Consider the following 20,594-nt stretch of genomic DNA (forward strand, 5'->3'; position numbering starts at 1 on the left):
CATTTAACCAATAAAAAAGTAGCCTTCTAGATGCCGTGCTTCAGTTTTTTTCAGTATTTTTATTTATTTATAGTTTTGTAGCAATTTAGTTCTGTTTTTGTAATTTAATTATTTTTAGTGGGCCTATCACATACTTGATATTATTTATATTAATTATGTTTCAGTTTTAATTTAGTTTAAGATTTGATTTTTTTCAGTTAATTCACTGTCAAGTTTCAGTGACTGATTTGTTAACCCCGACTGGACAGCAGTGCTGATGTTCAGTTTCCCTAATAAAGTCAGATTAATCATCACTGTTCGTTTTTGTGTCTTTTCCCATGATGATAATATGACAGCGACAACAACAATACAAGCTTGTGTGATTTGCAGAATCATGTATTTTTATTTACATAAGGAATCTGTAGTCAGATCTTCTACACTACAGTGTATCTTAATTTTGCAAGGTGTGTAATGCTTTCGTATGATTACCAGGGCTCTAGACTAACTTTTTGCACTGGTTGCACGCCTTTTGTTAGGTGCACCAGCACAAAAGTTAGGTGCACCCTAATTTTTGACCATCGGATTTATAGTTCACCCAAAAATGAAAATTCTGTCATAATTTACTCACTCTCATGTTGTTACAAACCTGTATAAATGTCTTTGTTCTGGTGAACATGAATGAAAATATTTTGAGGAATGTTTGTAACCAAACCATTCATGAGCCCCATTCACTTCCATAGTATTATTTTTTCCTAGAAGTGAATGGGGCTCATGCTTGGTTTGGTTATTAACATTCCTCAAAATATCTTGCTTCGTGTTTATCAGAACAAAGAAATGTATACAGGTTTGTTACAATATGAGGGAGAGTTAATGATGACAGAATTGTCATTTTTGGGTGAACTGTCCCTTTAACACCGCAAGTTTAGCGCCAATGGTGGTTTAATACAGAATATAAACATGTAGGCTATTTTATAATTTTCCTTATACAAGTCATGCACAGTCCTGTTTGATAACCCGCAGCCGCGAAAATAAAATAACACTTGACCCGTTATCCGACATCAGCATCAATTTATTTCATACCCGCCCGTTTGACATAAAGACTGCGACCGGCCGCACCGCAAATCGTGAAGTAGAAACCTTTAAAGATCTTCATGCAGAACATTGACAGAAATAAGCACAGGACCATGACTGGACAAATATATTAACATTTAATGTGAAACTTTGTGAGGGTCGGCAGATTGACAGCTGAGCGGTCAGCAGTGTTTGAACACTCATAAGCGCTGCGCTTATATTTAGACCTTTTAAATTGATGATATGATTGCAGTGATTCCAAAGGGATGTCCAAAAAAACTCAAGACGAATGTTAAATGTTTAAAGTTTAATGTATTTTTCTCGCTGCCCTGCGTAAACCCGCGCCGGTGATGGCATGAAATGCGTGATGAGATTGCATAAAAAAGTTTTTTGTGCTGCATCGGATTTGGAGCGCGTCAGACAAAAAAATAAACTCATATAGGCTACTTTTGAATTCGTTTTGTTAATTTGCTAATATTTAAGTTAAACCCATTTCATGTAGGCTTATTTATTTTATTATTTTTTCACAAAAGAAAGATGTAATCATCAAGTTCTATTCATTTTAAGAAAGATGTAATCATCAAGTTCTATTCATTTTAATGCTTTTTGCGCATAAACTAAACCCTTGGGGGAATTATTTATAAATGAATCAACAACGCAAAACAAGGAATTAACTTATTTCTCTATTTAAGACAGTCTGGCAGGGCGGTAATAGCGATACAGCAAACACCTAAAAGTTTATAGGATTAGATTTGGAAGTAAGATTATGAAGAAAACAGCGGCCCTGACTCCTGGCTTTTTTCTATAAATTTGGCGCACTGCACGCGACATTGCTGTTCGGGGTTACGTTCAAATAATTTTCTTCAAAAGAATTATGCTCTGGCTCTGACTCGGGAGGTTGATGTCAAAGCATTGGTTATGATCTTCGGACGGATCAGGCATTAACTTAACATTCTTAACGAAAAAGTTGTCAATCGTTCTTTTCCTCTTCTCTTATCATCCGCGGCTACATCCACTATGTTTATCTGACGGACCAAGGCTGTTCACCTCTCTCTCTCTCTCTCTCTCTCTCTCTCTCTCTCTTTCTCTCTGACTGGAGCGCACACGCTTTTTCCCTCGAACTTCTGGTCGCACCAGTGCGACCTGATATTTTTTTAAGTCGCACCATTGAGAAATTAGGTCGCATGTGCGACCAAATTGGTCGCACTCTAGAGCCCTGATAACATCTGTTTATTTATTTATGCTTCGTATTTGATTTGGACTGTTAATTGGCTTTTGAATTATGATCTCCTTACCTGGCTAATAAATTGTAATGTTTGGATTTTTTCTGCTTTCCTCTAAGTTTTTGATTCTTGTAAATTACACAATGTATCTTTTGTTACCACAATTTTACAATCGGGGTTAAGTTCATGCCAATTAAGTTCTACCCCTAACTAAGTTGTATGTAATCGTATTTATATGTGGGATATCAGGGTGGTAGTCATAATCTCTGGTCATTGTCTCTGCTTTATTTAAGTTGTTATATAGTTGTATTATTTAACTGAATTCAGCTATACGGCACTAGCCTGAACCTCTGGTTACAGTTTGAGACTATATATTTACAATGTTAACTCTTTCACCGCCAGCGTTTTTAAAAAAAGTTGCCAGCCAGCGCCAGCGTTTTTCATGATCTTCACCAAAGTTTAATGCCTTCCAGAAAATGTTCTTCTTTAAATATATAAACATACAATATACCAAATGAAAGAACAGACCCTCTGCTTTCAAACAAAAAAAAAACGTTTCATCCTACCTTTAGTGGTTCTTTTGCAATCAGCTTTTGAATATGGGTAGGTTTTTGCAAAAACACCATATTTTGAGCAAAAAGCAATGATAATTCCATTTTTATGACGGACTTTTCATAGAGATCCAATTCAGAGAGATCTTTAAAACAGACACGGACATGCAGCAGCTTGCCATAGGGCAATACTTCCGGTTTTAAAAAGTTGTGGAATTGCGGAAAGACGGAAAATCTCGTCATTGGCGGGGAAGCGTTTTTTCTTAATTGACGAGATATCTCGTCAATGGCGGGGAAAGAGTTAAAATAGAAGAGTACTGTCCTTTTAAACTGATGCTGACTTAAACCATAATTCTTAAACAGTACCAACTTATCACTCTTTGCAGCATAGTTCTTTAATGCTAAAATGATGACATTTTCGCATTAAACTTTTATACTTGTACTGTATATCATTATTTTGATTGTGCTAAAATGTTTTCTGTAATGCTGATTCGCAACAATGCACACTGTGAAAAATGATGTAGAAATAATGTAAAATAACTCCATCAATATAAGCAGAATGCTTACACAAGATTGAATTTGATAGTGTATATAGATAGAAGACAAGTAAAAGCGTTTTCTTTTTTTTACCTTCAGGTGCATGAACTTCTGCAGCGGTTCATACCACAAAAGCAGAATAAGCCCAGAGGGAACAGCAGCGCATAGGAATGTGCTGTCTGTATATGGGTTACGAGCTAACGAAGATAAAAAGAAATTATGTTTTGATAAACATGTTGAAAGACAAGCCACTGCCATCAGCTATACATGTTTTTTTTTAACTAATTACAGGAGGTGCTTAAAGACTAGCATAACCATAAATATGCACTGGTTTATTGAATCATACTAACCTATACTGCATTTTCGACAGCCCTTTGTGTCTGGAATTTTTACAGATACAGCAAACTTCCTGTTGAAATTTAACATTTAGCACCAAATGAACAACACATAAAAGGATTAATTATAAAAATACTTAATAAAAGTTTTTTACCTGTGTATCCGATCTGTGAAACGATTAGTGCTAAGGGACAAGTGCCCCAAGTGACCCTGTTTCCTTTGCAGGTGTCCCCGCTGCTCAAACAGAGCTGTCAGACTATGAGAGTACAGTTGAGACGACTTCCCTAGGTACAGAATTAATCATGTCTTACTGATTAAATCTTTTTATGCTTGCCATTTTAGAATTGCAGTTTGTATGCTTTCTGCAGGGGACCATATTTTGAACAGTTTTTATATGACAGTGCCATAGCTGAAACATGCTAGTTTTACACAGTTTTTCAATATAACAATGCAAAATATTTCAAACATGTCCTTTAAAAATAAGTATTATTTTATATTAAAAAAATTACAGTTAACAAAAGTACATACCGGAGATGGACATTAAAACATTGTTCATGACATACAACCAAGTGCATCTCTGTGGAAGCAACTACAATGAAGATCAAGAAAACACATTAACAAATAAAAAAGCCTAAAGTGTTACTAAAGCCTAACACTTTACACTTAATATTTAAACTATAAGATAATATAATGTGCATATTATTTAAATGCAAAAAATTCATTTTGATCAGTTTATCATGACACAAGTGACAGTATTATATCTGAAAGGTGACATAGAATGATTGAACGGGGTATTGATCCTTGTTCTGTGATGTGACATGTAGACAAAAAAAAATTTGTTTGGGTCTGTAATGCCTTAGAAGCTTCCTAAAAACCTCTCTCAGATAGCTCTATTAGGGTGGAGGATTTTAAACAAGTGGTTTTGCACCTATTTGGCTCCCCCTACTGGCTTAACTTGCAATCTCATTACTGATTGGCTGACTTTGCTGCCACTCAAAAAATGTAGCCAATTATTTTAAAGTGGAGGGGCAGTTAGATGCCTGTGATGTCATAAGCATCAGTTTTTCAGATTGGCTGTTTTCTGGCTGACATTTCTAAAAGAGGAATTTCTATGAGACTGAGATGTTTAGCATAGGGCTGCACGATTAATCGTATTTTTATCATGATAACGATATGTGCGGCCCACAATTAGTTTAAGACAATCATCGCGATTAATGTGTAAAGACCAAGCACAAAGCAGATGGTCTAGAATCAAGCATCGTGTTTGCTTGATATGGGCGAGTCAGAGTATACGGAGTGGATATTTGCAAGCACGGTCTGTGTTATGATGGAATTAAGTTAGCATCACGAGATTTACAGTCATTCACCTTGAACGAACATAATGGCAGAGCAAGAAGAAAGTGCAGAAATAGCCTACGTACGTTAGTTCCCGAAAAGGGTCTTATACTCCATTGTTTGGATATTTCGGATTGGAGGAAAGTGATTAGGTACTTGATTAGGTAAGTTACTAGTCTTGTGCAAACTGTGCTTTTGTTTTGTCCAAACGTGAAATATCAAGTTTTTTTAAAACCTGAAGACACAAGCCGCAACCATAAACAAAACCCGATCATCCACGACATATAGCCTATATACAGTCTTGTTCAAAATAATAGCAGTACAATGTGACTAACCAGAATAATTTAGGTTTTTAGTATATTTTTTTATTGCTACGTGGCAAACAAGTTACCAGTAGGTTCCGTAGATTCTCAGAAAACAAATGAGACCCAGCATTCATGATATGCACGCTCTTAAGGCTGTGCAATTGGGCAATTAGTTGAATTAGTTGAAAGGGGTGTGTTCAAAAAAATAGCAGTGTGGCATTCAATCACTGAGGTCATCAATTTTGTGAAGAAACAAGTGTGAATCAGGTGGCCCCTATTTAAGGATGAAGCCAACACTTGTTGAACATGCATTTGAAAGCTGAGGAAAATGGGTCGTTCAAGACATTGTTCAGAAGAACAGCGTACTTTGATTAAAAAGTTGATTGGAGAGGGGAAAACCTATAAAGAGGTGCAAAAAATGATAGGCTGTTCAGCTAAAATGATCTCCAATGCCTTAAAATGGAGAGCAAAACCAGAGAGACGTGGAAGAAAACGGAAGACAACCATCAAAATGGATAGAAGAATAACCAGAATGGCAAAGGCTCAGCCAATGATCACCTCCAGGATGATCAAAGACAGTCTGGAGTTACCTGTAAGTACTGTGACAGTTAGAAGACATCTGTGTGAAGCTAATCTATTTTCAAGAATCCCCCGCAAAGTCCCTCTGTTAAAAAAAGGCATGTGCAGAAGAGGTTACAATTAGCCAAAGAACACATCAACTGGCCTAAAGGGAAATGGAGGAACATTTTGTGGACTGATGAGAGTAAAATTGTTCTTTTTGGGTCCAAGGGCCACAGGCAGTTTGTGAGACGACCCCCAAACTCTGAATTCAAGCCACAGTACACAGTGAAGACAGTGAAGCATGGAGCATGATATGGGCATGTTTCTCCTACTATGGCGTTGGGCCTATTTATCGCATACCAGGGATCATGGATCAGTTTGCATGTTAAAATACTTGAAGAGGTCATGTTGCCCTATGCTGAATAGGACATGCCCTTGAAATGGTTGTTTCAACAAGACAATGACCCAAAACACACTAGTAAACGGGCAAAGTCTTGGTTCCAAACCAACAAAATTAATGTTATGGAGTGGCCAGCCCAATCTCCAGACCTTAATCCAATTGAGAACTTGTGGGGTGATATCAAAAATGCTGTTTCTGAAGCAAAACCAAGAAATGTGAATGAATTGTTAAAGAATCATGGAGTGGAATAACAGCTGAGAGGTGCCACAAGTTGGTTGACTCCATGCCACACAGATGTCAAGCAGTTTTAAAAAACTGTGGTCATACAACTAAATATTAGTTTAGTGATTCACAGGATTGCTAAATACCAGAAAAAAAATGTTTGTACAAAATAGTTTTGAGTTTGTACAGTCAAAGGTAGACACTGCTATTTTTTTGAACACACCCCTTTCAACTAATTGCCCAATTGCACAGCCTTAAGAGCGTGCATATCATGAATGCTGGGTCTTGTTTGTTTTCTGAGAATCTACTGAACCTACTGGTAACTTGTTTGCCACGTAGCAATAAAAAATATACTAAAAACCTTGATTATTCTGGTTAGTCACATTGTACTGCTATTATTTTGAACAATACTGTATATATTTATAGAGCCCTGCATTTCAGCCTTTTTACGCCCCTCTGGCTTTTTTAAGGCTTCGTCTTATTATATTTTTCAATATAATTAAAAGAAACGTTGAGCCATTAATGATTGTAAAAGAAAGACGTTTAACCTATCGCACAAGTCCGCTACGCGCACACCTGTTGCAAAGGTGTTTAGCGTCTCCGCCCGCAGCACCGGGGGAAAATATATAAATAGAGGACTGGATTAAAACCTTAAATACTGCGCATAATATATGCACACAGCATCCAAGACACAATCTATTGAGAGTGAGGAGTTGTCGTCATGGTACAGAGCTCCTCCCCCTTTCCGCCATGTTGGCAGGATTCCGGCGGCAGAACATGATTTTTTACGTGTGTTTTTAGCTCGGTAGTAGATGAGGTTTTTCGCAATTCTACAATGTTTTACCATGCCTGGCAGTAACTGCTGCGTTAAAAACTACTCCAGCACATCACACGATACATATGGAAAACATTGGAACAGTGGAATACAGTTTTTAGGTTACCGAAATGGAGACACCATTATGCATAACAAAGACATCTCAAACAATGGCATATTTGCTTTAAAAATGTCATAATTGAACGAATGACACTTAATAAAAGTTGTCTTAAACATGCATAAAACCTCCTTTGTATTCATCATGACATGTGTCATGTCATAAATAATTATGAAGGTTTTATGTCAGTCTTATCCCTTCAAATAAAGTGTTGGAAACGTTTGTGTATACTGAACCGTTCAATTTGAACGTCTCGTTACAACCTAGTGTTTTAAAACCGTCGCAGTTAATTACTTTTGGTCAAAAAGTGTCTGCTAAATGCAATGTAACTTAATTACAATACACTAAACGCAAGTGAAGAAACGTAAGTTACCTTTGCCAGTACAATGCTGTTTGTGAGCTTGTTCCTGTAAGGTCTCTTTTCTTTCGCCTTATTTTTTGCATTGCTTAATTCATTTTCTTTATTGTATTTGTAGATCGTCTCCGAAATAATAAATTAAAAGAGGTCTGGAAGTCGCGTCTCTGTGAAGTTGCCCCTGGCAACTGATAGCGTCACCTACCATCATGGCCGACCGGCGCAGACCCCGCCCAAATCGGCACGTGACTCCTCACTCTCAATAAAAGACTTCTTCCTGTAGTCATGTAAGAATGCTGTGTCATTTTTTCTTGTTTGAGATTTAGACTTTTTTTGGTTTAAATGTTTGATACACGAATAGCCATGTTCTGTGTTAAAGCATTACATTTTAATCAATGCATTGCGAATGTGTAAGGTAAGGCAACCTGCATGTTTATTTCTTTTCATGTTTATTTCGTTTTGTTTTGATTGTATAGCCCTTTTCGTTATTTTTCTACACTCCGTCGCGACTGCGAGCAGTAGCAGCCTGCCTCCGCTTTTTAAATATAGTGTGTGTTGATAATAAACATTTAAACAAACATTGTTTTATGCTGAAAATATATAATTTATATAAATGTTATTTTAGGCAAGTGAAGTGTTAATTTGAGAGGCTCAATTGATCAAATATGTCATTAACTTGCAGTCGGCCGCTAACCGCTGGTCTTAATTTAACAAACACAAAATGCTCTAAAATGTAAGAAATAAAAGATATTTATTATTTTGACAGTTAAAACAAAACTGAAATGCTTTAATTGCTGTAAGAGTATCAGCTAAAATTGAATCTGTGTAAGGAGTTATTTTTGCTATTCTTGCTTATTTCTTTTGCAAAATCTATGCAAATTTTGCGGAATGATTTTAAATGTTTTAAAAAGAATGGGAGCTGTGAGTATTACAAAACAATAAAATATTTTATAATATATAAAATATATATAGCCTAATATTATATACATGGCTGTAAAGTGTAATAAAAATACTGAAGTGAATAGAAGTTCTTCACTTAGAGAATGATCGTGATTTCTAATCGTGATCAAAAGTTTGAGCAAAACAATCGTGATCATCATTTTTCCTGGAATCGTGCAGCCCTAGTTTAGCATGTGTAGCACTTTTTGTATGTTTGTGAATGCGGGTAGACTACCATTATTCAACAAAGACAAGGTAAAAATGGTTTTTCATTCTCTGTCCCCTTTAAATGCATTTAGCATCTAATAGCAAACAATACCTTTTCTAAAGTGTCTTCATGCAGCTCATTTAGGTTAAGAATGTAGACACCCTCCTCTGCCCCCAGTATAAGATATTGATCTATGGGGAAATTACAAAATAAAACACAAATTGATAACCCTCTCATTCTTATAGTACTGTTGCTTTTTTATTAGGAGTTGTATTTCTTTTAGATTCAGAAGTAAAAAAAAAAAATCTATACCTCTGGTTTTGGGTAAAACCCATGTCTCTGCACAATGAACTTTGAGTGGGCATCCATTAAAGACTTTTGTAAAACAAGCACCCATCTACACAAAAATTCAGAAATTTGTTTTAAAGACAAATATTTTGGTTCTAAATACATAGCCATAGAAGTGCAATAATGCTTAGTCTGTAATTATTTGTTATTATATGTAAAAACCCAGCTGAAGTAATTTGTTTTATTTACTGCTTTCAATTGTAAAAATCATCATACATAATGTAAAGAACATTCTGTGAACATATAACCTTTATATTTTAATATTGACTAAGTAATGTCATATCAAAGATTGAAATCATAGTGATGAGATTATAATTTGAAGGCAGGGTCACTTATACATACATACATACATACATACATACATATTCATTGTAACTGGGTTAAACAGATTAATTGTTAACTGAAGAAAGAGCAGATATCATATGAGGAACATGCAATTAGGTGGTTAAACTTACATAGACTTGGGGGGTGGGAGGAAGTCCATGAGAATCAGCTCTCTATGAATTAAAATTTGTAATACAAGGAATAGTTTCTGTATTATGACTTTCAGTCTGCAAAACGTGTCAGTGACATTTTTAGTATCTTAGATTGTAAATGCAATGCCTAGATGTTTTCTATACAAAAAAAATTTGACACACCAAACATATGGAACAAATTTTGTGCCAAAATTTTACAAACAAATCCAGCATTTTGCAAACAAACTCAATCTGCTTTGCAAAGGGAAAACTTGACTCGCAAACAAACAGAAAACGCTTTGCAAATAATAAAGGCGATTTGAGAGAAAATGCAGAGGTGTTACAAATATGTACTGTGTTTTGTAAATGTGACCATGATTTTTTCACAAATGTGACCAGGATTTTCTCACAAATGGGACCATGATTTTCTCACAAATGCGACCATGATTTTCTCACAAATGGCACCATGATTTTCTCACAAATGGCACCATGATTTTCTCACAAATGTGACCATGATTTTCTCACAAATGTGACCATGCAATTCAAAACAGCAGATGGCGCTGTTTCAACTTTTTCAGGCATTGAAAAAAAGCCCAGGGGAAAAGCCCTGAATTTTAACGTACATATCACCCCTGACAGTGGCAGCAACTGAATAAAGACATTTCAGTTATCGGCCTTCATTCTGTTAATCTCACTGAATTTATTGTAAGTGTTAATAATAATAAATGTTTGTTAATAGTAAACAAATTCTGTGTGTCAAGACATTGAATTCAACTTACAATGCTTATCAAAAGATGCAGGATAATAAATGAAACTCTTTGGAGAAAGAGTGTGGTAGGGACATAATAAACCCAACATCGGCTGTCTGGACAGAGTGGCCAGTTCAAGCAACAGTAACCAACCAACCAGGATCATAGTCATTTGAGCACTCTGAACAAGATTAACTTCTACAAAATGTTAATCCTTTTAAAGTTGGTCTTAGCTTGTCAGGCTAGGAGGACCAGTTTAAACCAGCTTCCAGCCTAGTCAAGCTGGTTTGGGCTGGTGTGATCAGCCTGACCAGCTACAGTATAAAAGCAAAAATCCTTCTAATACTAGCTTAAGCTAAAACCAGGCTGGAACACCATCTTGAACCAGTCAACCAGCATAGGCTGGTATTAGCTGTTATTTTTCTGCAGGAAATATAATAAATTTAATTTATAATGCACTTTCTAGAACTCAAAGCACCATAATATAAGAGATTCTCAGGAACATACACATACAGCAGTAAACAAGTTAGTAATAATCATTTAGCAATAGTAAGCTATTTTAAAAGGATAAGTCTTTAAGGATCACTTAAAACAGTCCAGTGATGGTGAGTTTCATATCACCAAAAGAAGAGAATTTCAGAGACAAAGAATTTAGAGAATCAGACGGGGTACAGGGATTGACAATTGCAAATGTATAGAATTCAGATGAAATTCAATGTCTTTACACACATAATGTGTTTACTATTAACAGACATTTATTATTATCAACACTTTCAATAAATCCAGAGATTAACCACATGAACCCCGAAAAATTTATTTTGTCTTCGTTCAGTTGCTGGCACTGTCAGGGATAATATGTAAGTTAAAATTCAGGGCTTTTCAGGGAGACTAGTTGAAAATGCCTGAAAAAAGTTTAAACAGTGCCATGTGCTGTTTTGGATTGCATGGTCACATTTGTGAGACAATCATGGTCCCATTTGTGAGAAAATCATGGTCACATGATTGTGACAGTGCACTTTTATCAGTACAAATTAAATTGCATTATCTTTTGAAGTTAAATGGCTCAGTTAAACGATGGATATTTTTCACAAACGCTGCCACAACAAAGATGGCGTCCATGCTGGTCCGTTCTGGAAAGCCGGATGCACAATGACGTAGGCGCTAGAGACGCTGAAAAGAGCAATGGCGGAGATACGACAGTAGATCAGTTCACCGGGAGTCTTGCCTCTATCAACACCGTGTTTATTTTGTTGTCGCGACGGAAAGTGTGTTACGTCGGCGAACAGAGATTTACTTTATCTAATTAAATCACTGGAGGATGAAGTATGCCGTTGTTGCTGTTTTCATCGAAGTGTTTGCATCATGGAGCAAATGAAAATAAACACGGACGCTATTCGTTGATTATGGGAATGATCGTGAGTAACTGAAAATCCTGAATGTCCAATTAAACTGGCTTTGACTGAGTCTGTTACTCCACCTTAATACAAAGGAAACAATGAATTGAGTTACTTTGATGAACTAGTGCCTTGACTTTCCCCTATATTCTTACATGAACAATCATTTAAATTTCAGAACTATTTAAACTATGGTGAGGGTTATGAAATGAATACTTTTTTTTCTGTCAAATGATATTGTTTATACTGGTGTGTGTTGCTAACTAATTGTATTGAGTGTGGTGATGAAACTGTTATATGGACTACACTGAATATATGCATATTGATGAAATGTGATTGAAAGTGTTGCACTGTTATATTGAATACACTGAATATCTGCATTATTGTGTAAAGTTGGATTTCTTCTTATTTTGGTTTACTCTTAAAGATTACGGGTACATGAGATGATTACTAATTATTAATTTAGATACATGTGTCCTTTGATCACTCCCCTTCTACTGGACTAACAATCCTTCAAATATTTGGCAGAGTAATTATATCTGCCTGGCACCCCAGCATAACTTTAGAAGGGAAAGTGTTACATAAAAATGGCACCCCAGATGGCACCAAATGAAGAGTAAACTGTGTTTTGGAGAAATACCACTTACTGGAAAAGTTAATTCAACCAATGTTGGAACATGGAAGCTTTTCATAATGACTCAGTTAATGATTGGTTTGATATGAATGATCAAGTAAAAGGAAACAAAGTAGTTACTGTGGAGGAACAAATAACCAATAAAATGGAAGTCCCTTCAACAGAACTTGTTATGGCTATTAATGAGGTTAAAAGTCCTCCTGTTGCAAATCCAGTGATTACAAGTTCTACGGCAACCACACATTATTCTTTATTGGATATGGAGTTGACAGAAGATGCAAATTTAATACCTCCACTGCCACCTTCTTCAACAATGTTATTTGACAATGTCTCTGGAGCTATGGAAAATTTAACTTTGCATCAATCAGTGGCTAAGCTTGGAGCACAGCAACAAGGTCTGATGGAATTGATTAAGAGTCAAACAGAAGAATTGAAACAGGCTTTAACTCAACATGTGGATCACGTTTGCACTCAACAAGGAACAGAATTCAAACAATTCACAGAGCAACAGTGCGATTACATTCGCAATGAATTTCATCAGCTTTTGAACTGGCGACTAAAACATCATCACACAGAGGTTCTGAAGGATTTTAATAGTGTGTTGACTCCTATGGGGGCATCAATGGATCTTATTCAAACAAATGTACAACAGTGCTTACAGCAGGTTGCAACCTTAATTCAGGAAACGGGCTCTAAAGGTCCATTACAGACTGAACTTCATCAGTGCACTCAGCGTGTAGATCAGCTGGCTCTGGACATTGAGAAAGTTAAGACTTTATCGAGCACCGCTGTGGCCAGCATCTCAGTTCAGACTAATACGACTCCTCCTTATGGAACAGAAACTCCAGTTCCAAGTCCAGTTGTGACTTCCCGGTTGCAACGTATTCATTCTGTAGTTCAACAAGATATTCAAACTCCCAATGACTCTGTGAGCTCGGGTGAAGTAAGAAGTAAATATCTGGGTTCAAATCCAATTAAAATTCAGTTTCCCTGTTTTGGACGTAGAGAAGATAATCCAGATCCTGTATTCTTCCTTGAGAAATGTCAAGATTTTTTGGCGGTATATCCACTTTCTGAAGATGAGTTGCTAGCTACTTTGAGAAATGTACTACATGGTACGGCTAGAGATTGGTGGGATGTGGCTCGTTACGAGACTTTCACTTGGGGGGATTTTGAGCACAAATTTTTAGATGCCTTCTTATCGGAGGATTATGATGACGAGCCTGCAGAAAGGGTACGTACACGTGTTCAGAAAGAAGGTGAAAGTATTTGTGATTTCACTTATATGTATCGTGCCCTCTGTAAACGTTGGAAGCCTGAAATTGAAGAAAATGAGGTGATTAAAATGATTTTAAAGAACATTAACCCCCAGTTGGCTAGCCAGCTTCGGAGCAATGGAGTGACGACTGTAGATGGCTTAGTACATTTGGGACAACAGTTGGAAAAGGACAGAGAAAATCAACAAATGTATGAACAAAGAAACCAACTATACCAAGGCTTCAGAGGGGAAACAATGAGAGCTCCCCTTCCTGTAAAAAATGCTGGTTCATTGCAAATAACTCAAAATCAATCTAAAGTTCCATCTTACTTCTGTTGGCGTTGTAAGGGTTCCCATCCTCCTTCTCAGTGTCCTCATGAAAGTAGTGGAAAACATAAGAACAAGAAGTATACTCCCCCTTCATCTTCATTACAACATTCCACTTTAAATTCTACTCCAAAAGGACCTACTGTTAGTACTGTTACTCATACTGAGTCTGCCTGTTTTTCTGCCAAACCCTTTCTTACAACACTTCTTCAACAATTAAGTGTACCAGTTACTATTGGCTGTTGGAATGGAAATGCATTAGTAGATACAGGCTCTTCGTACACCTTGATTAATGAAAATTTGTGGTTAAGTCTGTGTAATCACAATCAGGAATTAAAGCCATGGACTGCCGGCCCTATTTATTTGGCAGATGGAGGAGCTCGTAAGCCGCTTGGGTGGAGTGAAATAAACATAACCTTGCATACTTCCACTATCACTTTACCTGTAACAGTATTGGCACCAGAAATGCTGGCTTTCCCTGCTGTATTAGGGTTGGATTATCTGTTTTTCAGTGGTCTTCAATTGGATGTTCGGAATAAGGCCTATTGGTTCCACGCTGATGAAAAATATTATTTCCAGAAGGAAAGTGTTCATTTGCCTCAGGGGAGTGCTCCATCAGCTGTGGTCCTATTTTCTGCTCTGGCCCCATGTGCTATGGATGATGAACCTGATTTTCTGCAGGCTGCTTGTCAAAACATCTGTTTAGATGAGGAAGGTAGGAGATCTCTTTTGAGACAACTTACACAGAATGCTGATGTCTGTACCACTGATTTGGGACAAACTAATGTTCTAACGCATAAGATTTATCTAACACAAGAATTGCCCATTAAACAAAAACCTTACAGAGTTTCTCCTGCTAAATTGCAAGTACAAAAGGAACTCATTAAGGAAATGCTGGCTGCGGACATTATAGAACCTTCTTCTTCTCCCTGGGCTTCGCCGGTGGTATTAATTCCTAAGAAAACAGGTGGCTTTCGTTTTTGCGTGGACTACCGCAAGCTTAATGCTGTAACCCACTCTGATGCATATCCTATACCTACAGTTCAGGAGATTCTGGAATCTTTAAGTGGTGCCACAGTGTTTTCCACTTTGGATTTAAATAGTGGGTATTGGCAGGTCCAGATGGACAAAGAAAGCCAAGAGAAGACTGCTTTCATTTGTAAACAAGGGCTTTTCCATTTTAAGGTCATGGCTTTTGGCCTTAAAAATGCGCCATCCACGTTCCAACGACTCATGGAGAGAGTCTTGGGAGAATTGAATGGGAAAAGTTGCTTTGTTTACTTGGATGATATTATCATTTATTCTTCATCTTGGCAACAGCATTTCCAGGATATTCAAGCAGTTCTGAATAAATTGCGAGAGGCCAATCTCACTGTAAATATGAAGAAAACTCATTTCTTCAGTACTTCCTTGAAGTTTCTTGGCCATGTGGTGTCAGCAGAAGGAATTGAAGTGGATCCCGAAAAAACCCGAGCTGTTCAGGACTTCCCCGAACCAAGAAGTATTAAGGAAGTTCAGAGATTTTTAGGGTTGGCTGGGTGGTACCACCGATTTGTGCCCCATTTCTCCCAGTTGGCTGAGCCTCTGAATGCCTTGAAAAGAAAAGGTGCCAAATTCAAATGGACTTCACAGTGTCAGTCTTCATTTGAAGAGTTGAAACGACTTCTAACAACGCCCCCTGTACTCGGACACCCCAATTTTAACCTGCCTTTTGTGGTATATACAGATGCAAGCGAGGTGGGATTGGGAGCTGTCCTGGTACAACAAACAGGATTGGGAACGGAAGAAGTTTTGTCTTTCGCTAGCCGCACTCTAAATCCAACAGAGAGAAATTACTCTACTACTGAGCAGGAATGCTTAGCAGTCGTGTGGGCCTTGGAAAAGTGGAGGTATTATTTGGAGGGTAGATTCTTTACTGTGGTTACAGACCATTCCTCCTTGGTTTGGGTTTTTAAGACAACAAAACCTAATACCCGACTCATTCGATGGGCCTTACGGCTTCAAGAATTTACTTTCACTGTGGAGTACAGGAAAGGAAAGTACAACACTGTTCCTGATGCACTATCTAGGGCACCTGTGGATGATTCCTATAATCCTGTCTTCACTTGTTCCACTCTGGTATCTGAAATTCGAGAAACACAAAATGAGTTGCCTTTCACTGATCATTTTATGTGGAAATCTCAGCAAGAGGATTCAGAGATCAAGACTTACAATCAGAAGATAGTAGAGACAGGGGAAATTATCATTAATCCAATGACAAAATTTACCATTCTGGAGGACAAAGTATTCAGAGTTGTGCAGACTGCTCATAAAACTCTCTATCAAGTGTACGTACCAAAGAATCTTCGACAGCCATTCCTTCAAGCTTTCCATGAAGATCCTTTGGCTGGGCACTTTGGACGGTTTAAAACCACCAAGAGAGTACAAGCTTTGGCTTATTGGCCTAATCTCAGCTATGATGTAAAAGAGTTCATACAGCATTGTCAGACGTGTCAGCGTTATAAGCCTGAGAATCGGCGACCATCTGGAAAACTGCAGCAAACAGTAGTTCAACAACCATGGGAGATGTTAGGAGTGGATCTAATGGGTCCTTTTCCACGAAGCTCCTCTGGAAATGTATATCTGTTAGTCTTTGTTGACTACTATTCGCGTTGGGTTGAATTATTTGGATTGAGAAAAGCCACCGCTGAAACCATCTCCAAGGTAATGATCAATGAAGTGTTCACCAGATGGGGTGTTCCCAATTATCTTCTTTCAGATCGTGGTCCACAGTTTGTCTCTTCAGTGTTACAAGAAGTATGTAAGGAATGGGGTGTTATTCAGAGATTGACAACAGCATATCACCCCCAGACAAATTTAACTGAGAGGATTAACAGGACGCTCAAGACCTTGATGGCTTCCTATGTTGAGGAGCAACACAAACAGTGGGACAAACATCTGACAGAGTTCCGATTTGCTCTAAATTCGGCTGTGCATGAGTCTACTGGGACAACTCCTGCAGAAGTAAATCTTGGTCGGCCACTAAGAGGGCCGATGGAAGTGCTGTTGAATCCTAGAGATATTTCTCCGGATGATCTTTGTTATGACAAAACAGCTGAATTAAAGCAAATGAAGGCATATGTAGAACAAAAGCTCAAGACAGCACGTCAAAGACAAAAAAGAAATTATGATAAACATCGAAGAGATGTACAATATGGGAACAAAGATAGAGTCTGGTTGCGTTCCAATCCTTACTCCAAAGCAGCGAAGGCATTCTCAGCAAAATTGGCTCCTAGGTGGCAAGGGCCATATCGTGTAGTACAACAAGTAGGACCTCTCAATTATAAAATTGTAATGGAGAAAACGGGAGAAGATCTGAGAGTGGCTCATGTGTCCAGACTTAAACCTTGTTATCCCTCGAAGGAGGAACTTGAACAACAACAGCACCGGAAAATACTTGAACTCTTCAATGAAGAGAGTGATACTGAGGAGTTTTTTGGATTTGAAGATACAACCTTAGAGAAAGAAAAGAAAGGAAAAGAAGAAGAATGTTTGTGAATTTAGGAAGCAACAAATACGCCTCCCATGGTGGCTTTTCTGAAGGGGAAGGGAGTGTGACAGTGCACTTTCATCAGTACAAATTAAATTGCATTATCTTTTGAAGTTAAATGGCTCAGTTAAACGATGGATATTTTTCACAAACGCTGCCACAACAAAGATGGCGTCCATGCTGGTCCATTCTGGAAAGCCGGATGCACAATGACGTAGGCGCTAGAGACGCTTAAAAGAGCAATGGCGGAGATACGACAGTAGATCAGTTCACCGGGAGTCTTGCCTCTATCAACACCGTGTTTATTTTGTTGTCGCAACGGAAAGTGTGTTACGTCGGCGAACAGAGATTTACTTTATCTAATTAAATCACTGGAGGATGAAGTATGCCGTTGTTGCTGTTTTCATCGAAGTGTTTGCATCATGGAGCAAATGAAAATAAACACGGACGCTATTCGTTGATTATGGGAATGATCGTGAGTAACTGAAAATCCTGAATGTCCAATTAAACTGGCTTTGACTGAGTCTGTTACTCCACCTTAATACAAAGGAAACAATGAATTGAGTTACTTTGATGAACTAGTGCCTTGACTTTCCCCTATATTCTTACATGAACAATCATTTAAATTTCAGAACTATTTAAACTACGGTGAGGGTTATGAAATGAATACTTTTTTTCTGTCAAATGATATTGCTTATACTGGTGTGTGTTGCTAACTAATTGTATTGAGTGTGGTGATGAAACTGTTATATGGACTACACTGAATATATGCATATTGATGAAATGTGATTGAAAGTGTTGCACTGTTATATTGAATACACTGAATATCTGCATTATTGTGTAAAGTTGGATTTCTTCTTATTTTGGTTTACTCTTAAAGATTACGGGTACATGAGATGATTACTAATTATTAATTTAGATACATGTGTCCTTTGATCACTCCCCTTCTACTGGACTAACAATCCTTCAAATATTTGGCAGAGTAATTATATCTGCCTGGCACCCCAGCATAACTTTAGAAGGGAAAGTGTTACAATTTGTGAAAAAATCATGGTCACATTTACAAAACACAGTACATATTTGTAACACCTCTGCATTTTCTCTCAAATTGCCTTTATTATTTGCAAAGCGTTTTCTGTTTGTTTGCGAGTCAAGTTTTCCCTTTGCAAAGCAGATTGAGTTTGTTTGCAAAATGCTGGATTTGTTTGTAAATTTTTGGCACAAAATTGGCTCCATACAAACAGCTTATAGCTTTCAGAAATTTGTAGTATTTACATTTTGAAAAAATTGACCAAAATATATTTTTAATCATTTTTAAATAGCTCTGTCCATAAGCTCTGTTTGTTGGCAAAATCCATTAAAAGTGAAAAAAATATATATTTTTTTGAATCTGAGCTTTTAATATGTAGCCTTAGGTATCAATATGGACACATATATTTTTGTATATGGATGGATTGAATTAAAATTTAAATAAAATTATAAAAATTCATGTATCCTCAGATACATTCTATGTACATATTCTATGTACAATGGTATTTGATTTTGTTATATGAAAAACTTCGTAACTTACAGAGTCTTCTGTTTTCTTTCTCATGGTGCTCCATTCTGGAGAGAGAGGTGTGTCTCTGCTAAGAGTTTGTGTAAGACTTCTCTGATGGTCTTGTGTATCTTTCTCATCAGTGACACTTGGGTCACTGCACCATTTTCGCACATCCTGGCTTCCTGAACATCTTAACAGCACTGTAAAAGGAATTAAACAAAATGTTGAAAAGTTTGGTATTTTATCTGTTATGTGAAAATTTTGAACTGTTGTAATACCTGATTTTGGACGTAGTGCAGTTTCAGGGCACAAAGTGGCACTTGGTCGAAGTGTCAGGTCTTTGTCCTCTAGATCTAAAGAACTCATAGGAGGAAGTGATGCCATACCGGATAAAGGTGGTGGGCTGAACAGTCCACTCTTTCTCGGACCCCACTAATACAATAAATTATTTATATATATATATATATATATATATATATATATATATATATATATATATATATATATATATATATATATATATATATATATGTATGTATGTATGTATGTATGTATATATATATATATATATATATATGTGTGTATATATTAACATAAATTATTATCTAATAATTAGAGCTGTCAAAAGATTAATCGTGATTAGGGAGCGTGCAAACCAAAGCTGTTAACGTGGCTGAAAACACCAGGAAGATGCCTTTTTTCAGCCAACTCAGCTTTTTTCAGCTGAGCGCTTTGATTGCTATGATATTTACGTTTTGTTTATCAGTGATTGAATGATGCACCCATTGGTTGTTGTGATGTTTATCCCGCCCCTCCTCCACTGTGATTGGACCTCCAAGTGAAAACTGCCACACTGTAAAAACAAACTATAGAATCTTTTGTACAATTTGCACTCACTTTGTTTGGGTAGATTCTATCCTATATATTTAAGTAAAGAGTACCTAAATTTAACAACTATGAGAAAAAAATTAGGTAAGGTCTACCTAATATTTCTCATAACTAATTACTTATAAACATTGAGTAACATTAACTCTATTGGTAGTAAGCAATAGTTCTACTTAATTATTATTAATAATGATTAGCCATTAGGAAAAATTACTTATTAAGGGAGGGTCAAATAAAAAACAGCCAGACACAGGATTTAATAAATTGCTTTATTTATTGACCAAATTTTTTTTATACATTTAAAACTAATTAATGTAAACACAAAATAACCCCTTACATTTTAAGTTAAATACAAAATATCATAATGTTACATAGAGCTTGTGGACCATTAGAGCTTTTGCACCGTCTTCATGAGATGTCAAAATATACATTAGAAGCAAGATTCCAATATAGTTTCTTTACGTTATCATTAGAAAACGAAAGGAGACACTGAAATGAAAGGAGAAACTGATCTCATTTAC

The 20,594-nt window shown here is 36.8% G+C and overlaps 1 protein-coding gene across 3 annotated transcripts in view; it reads right to left on the reverse strand.

The window, feature by feature from the left end:
• Positions 1-20,594, reverse strand: part of map4k2 (mitogen-activated protein kinase kinase kinase kinase 2) — a 63,958-nt gene that overhangs the window by 22,980 nt on the left and 20,384 nt on the right. For all 3 annotated transcript variants that reach the window (XR_010532782.2, XM_065269741.2, XM_073811972.1), the window contains 9 exons: positions 19,467-19,620; positions 19,219-19,388; positions 9,758-9,799; positions 9,267-9,351; positions 9,066-9,145; positions 4,226-4,286; positions 3,852-3,981; positions 3,712-3,770; positions 3,455-3,558 (listed from right to left, as the gene is read on the reverse strand). Coding sequence is in view for 2 of the 3 variants with exons in the window: in XM_065269741.2 (XP_065125813.2) it covers positions 3,455-3,558; positions 3,712-3,770; positions 3,852-3,981; positions 4,226-4,286; positions 9,066-9,145; positions 9,267-9,351; positions 9,758-9,799; positions 19,219-19,388; positions 19,467-19,620 (885 nt within the window). In the remaining variant the exon portion in view is untranslated. The remainder of the gene's footprint in view (positions 1-3,454; positions 3,559-3,711; positions 3,771-3,851; positions 3,982-4,225; positions 4,287-9,065; positions 9,146-9,266; positions 9,352-9,757; positions 9,800-19,218; positions 19,389-19,466; positions 19,621-20,594) is intronic.

The sequence above is a fragment of the Paramisgurnus dabryanus genome, chromosome 2 (assembly GCF_030506205.2).
Source record: "Paramisgurnus dabryanus chromosome 2, PD_genome_1.1, whole genome shotgun sequence".
Lineage (NCBI taxonomy): Eukaryota > Metazoa > Chordata > Actinopteri > Cypriniformes > Cobitidae > Paramisgurnus > Paramisgurnus dabryanus.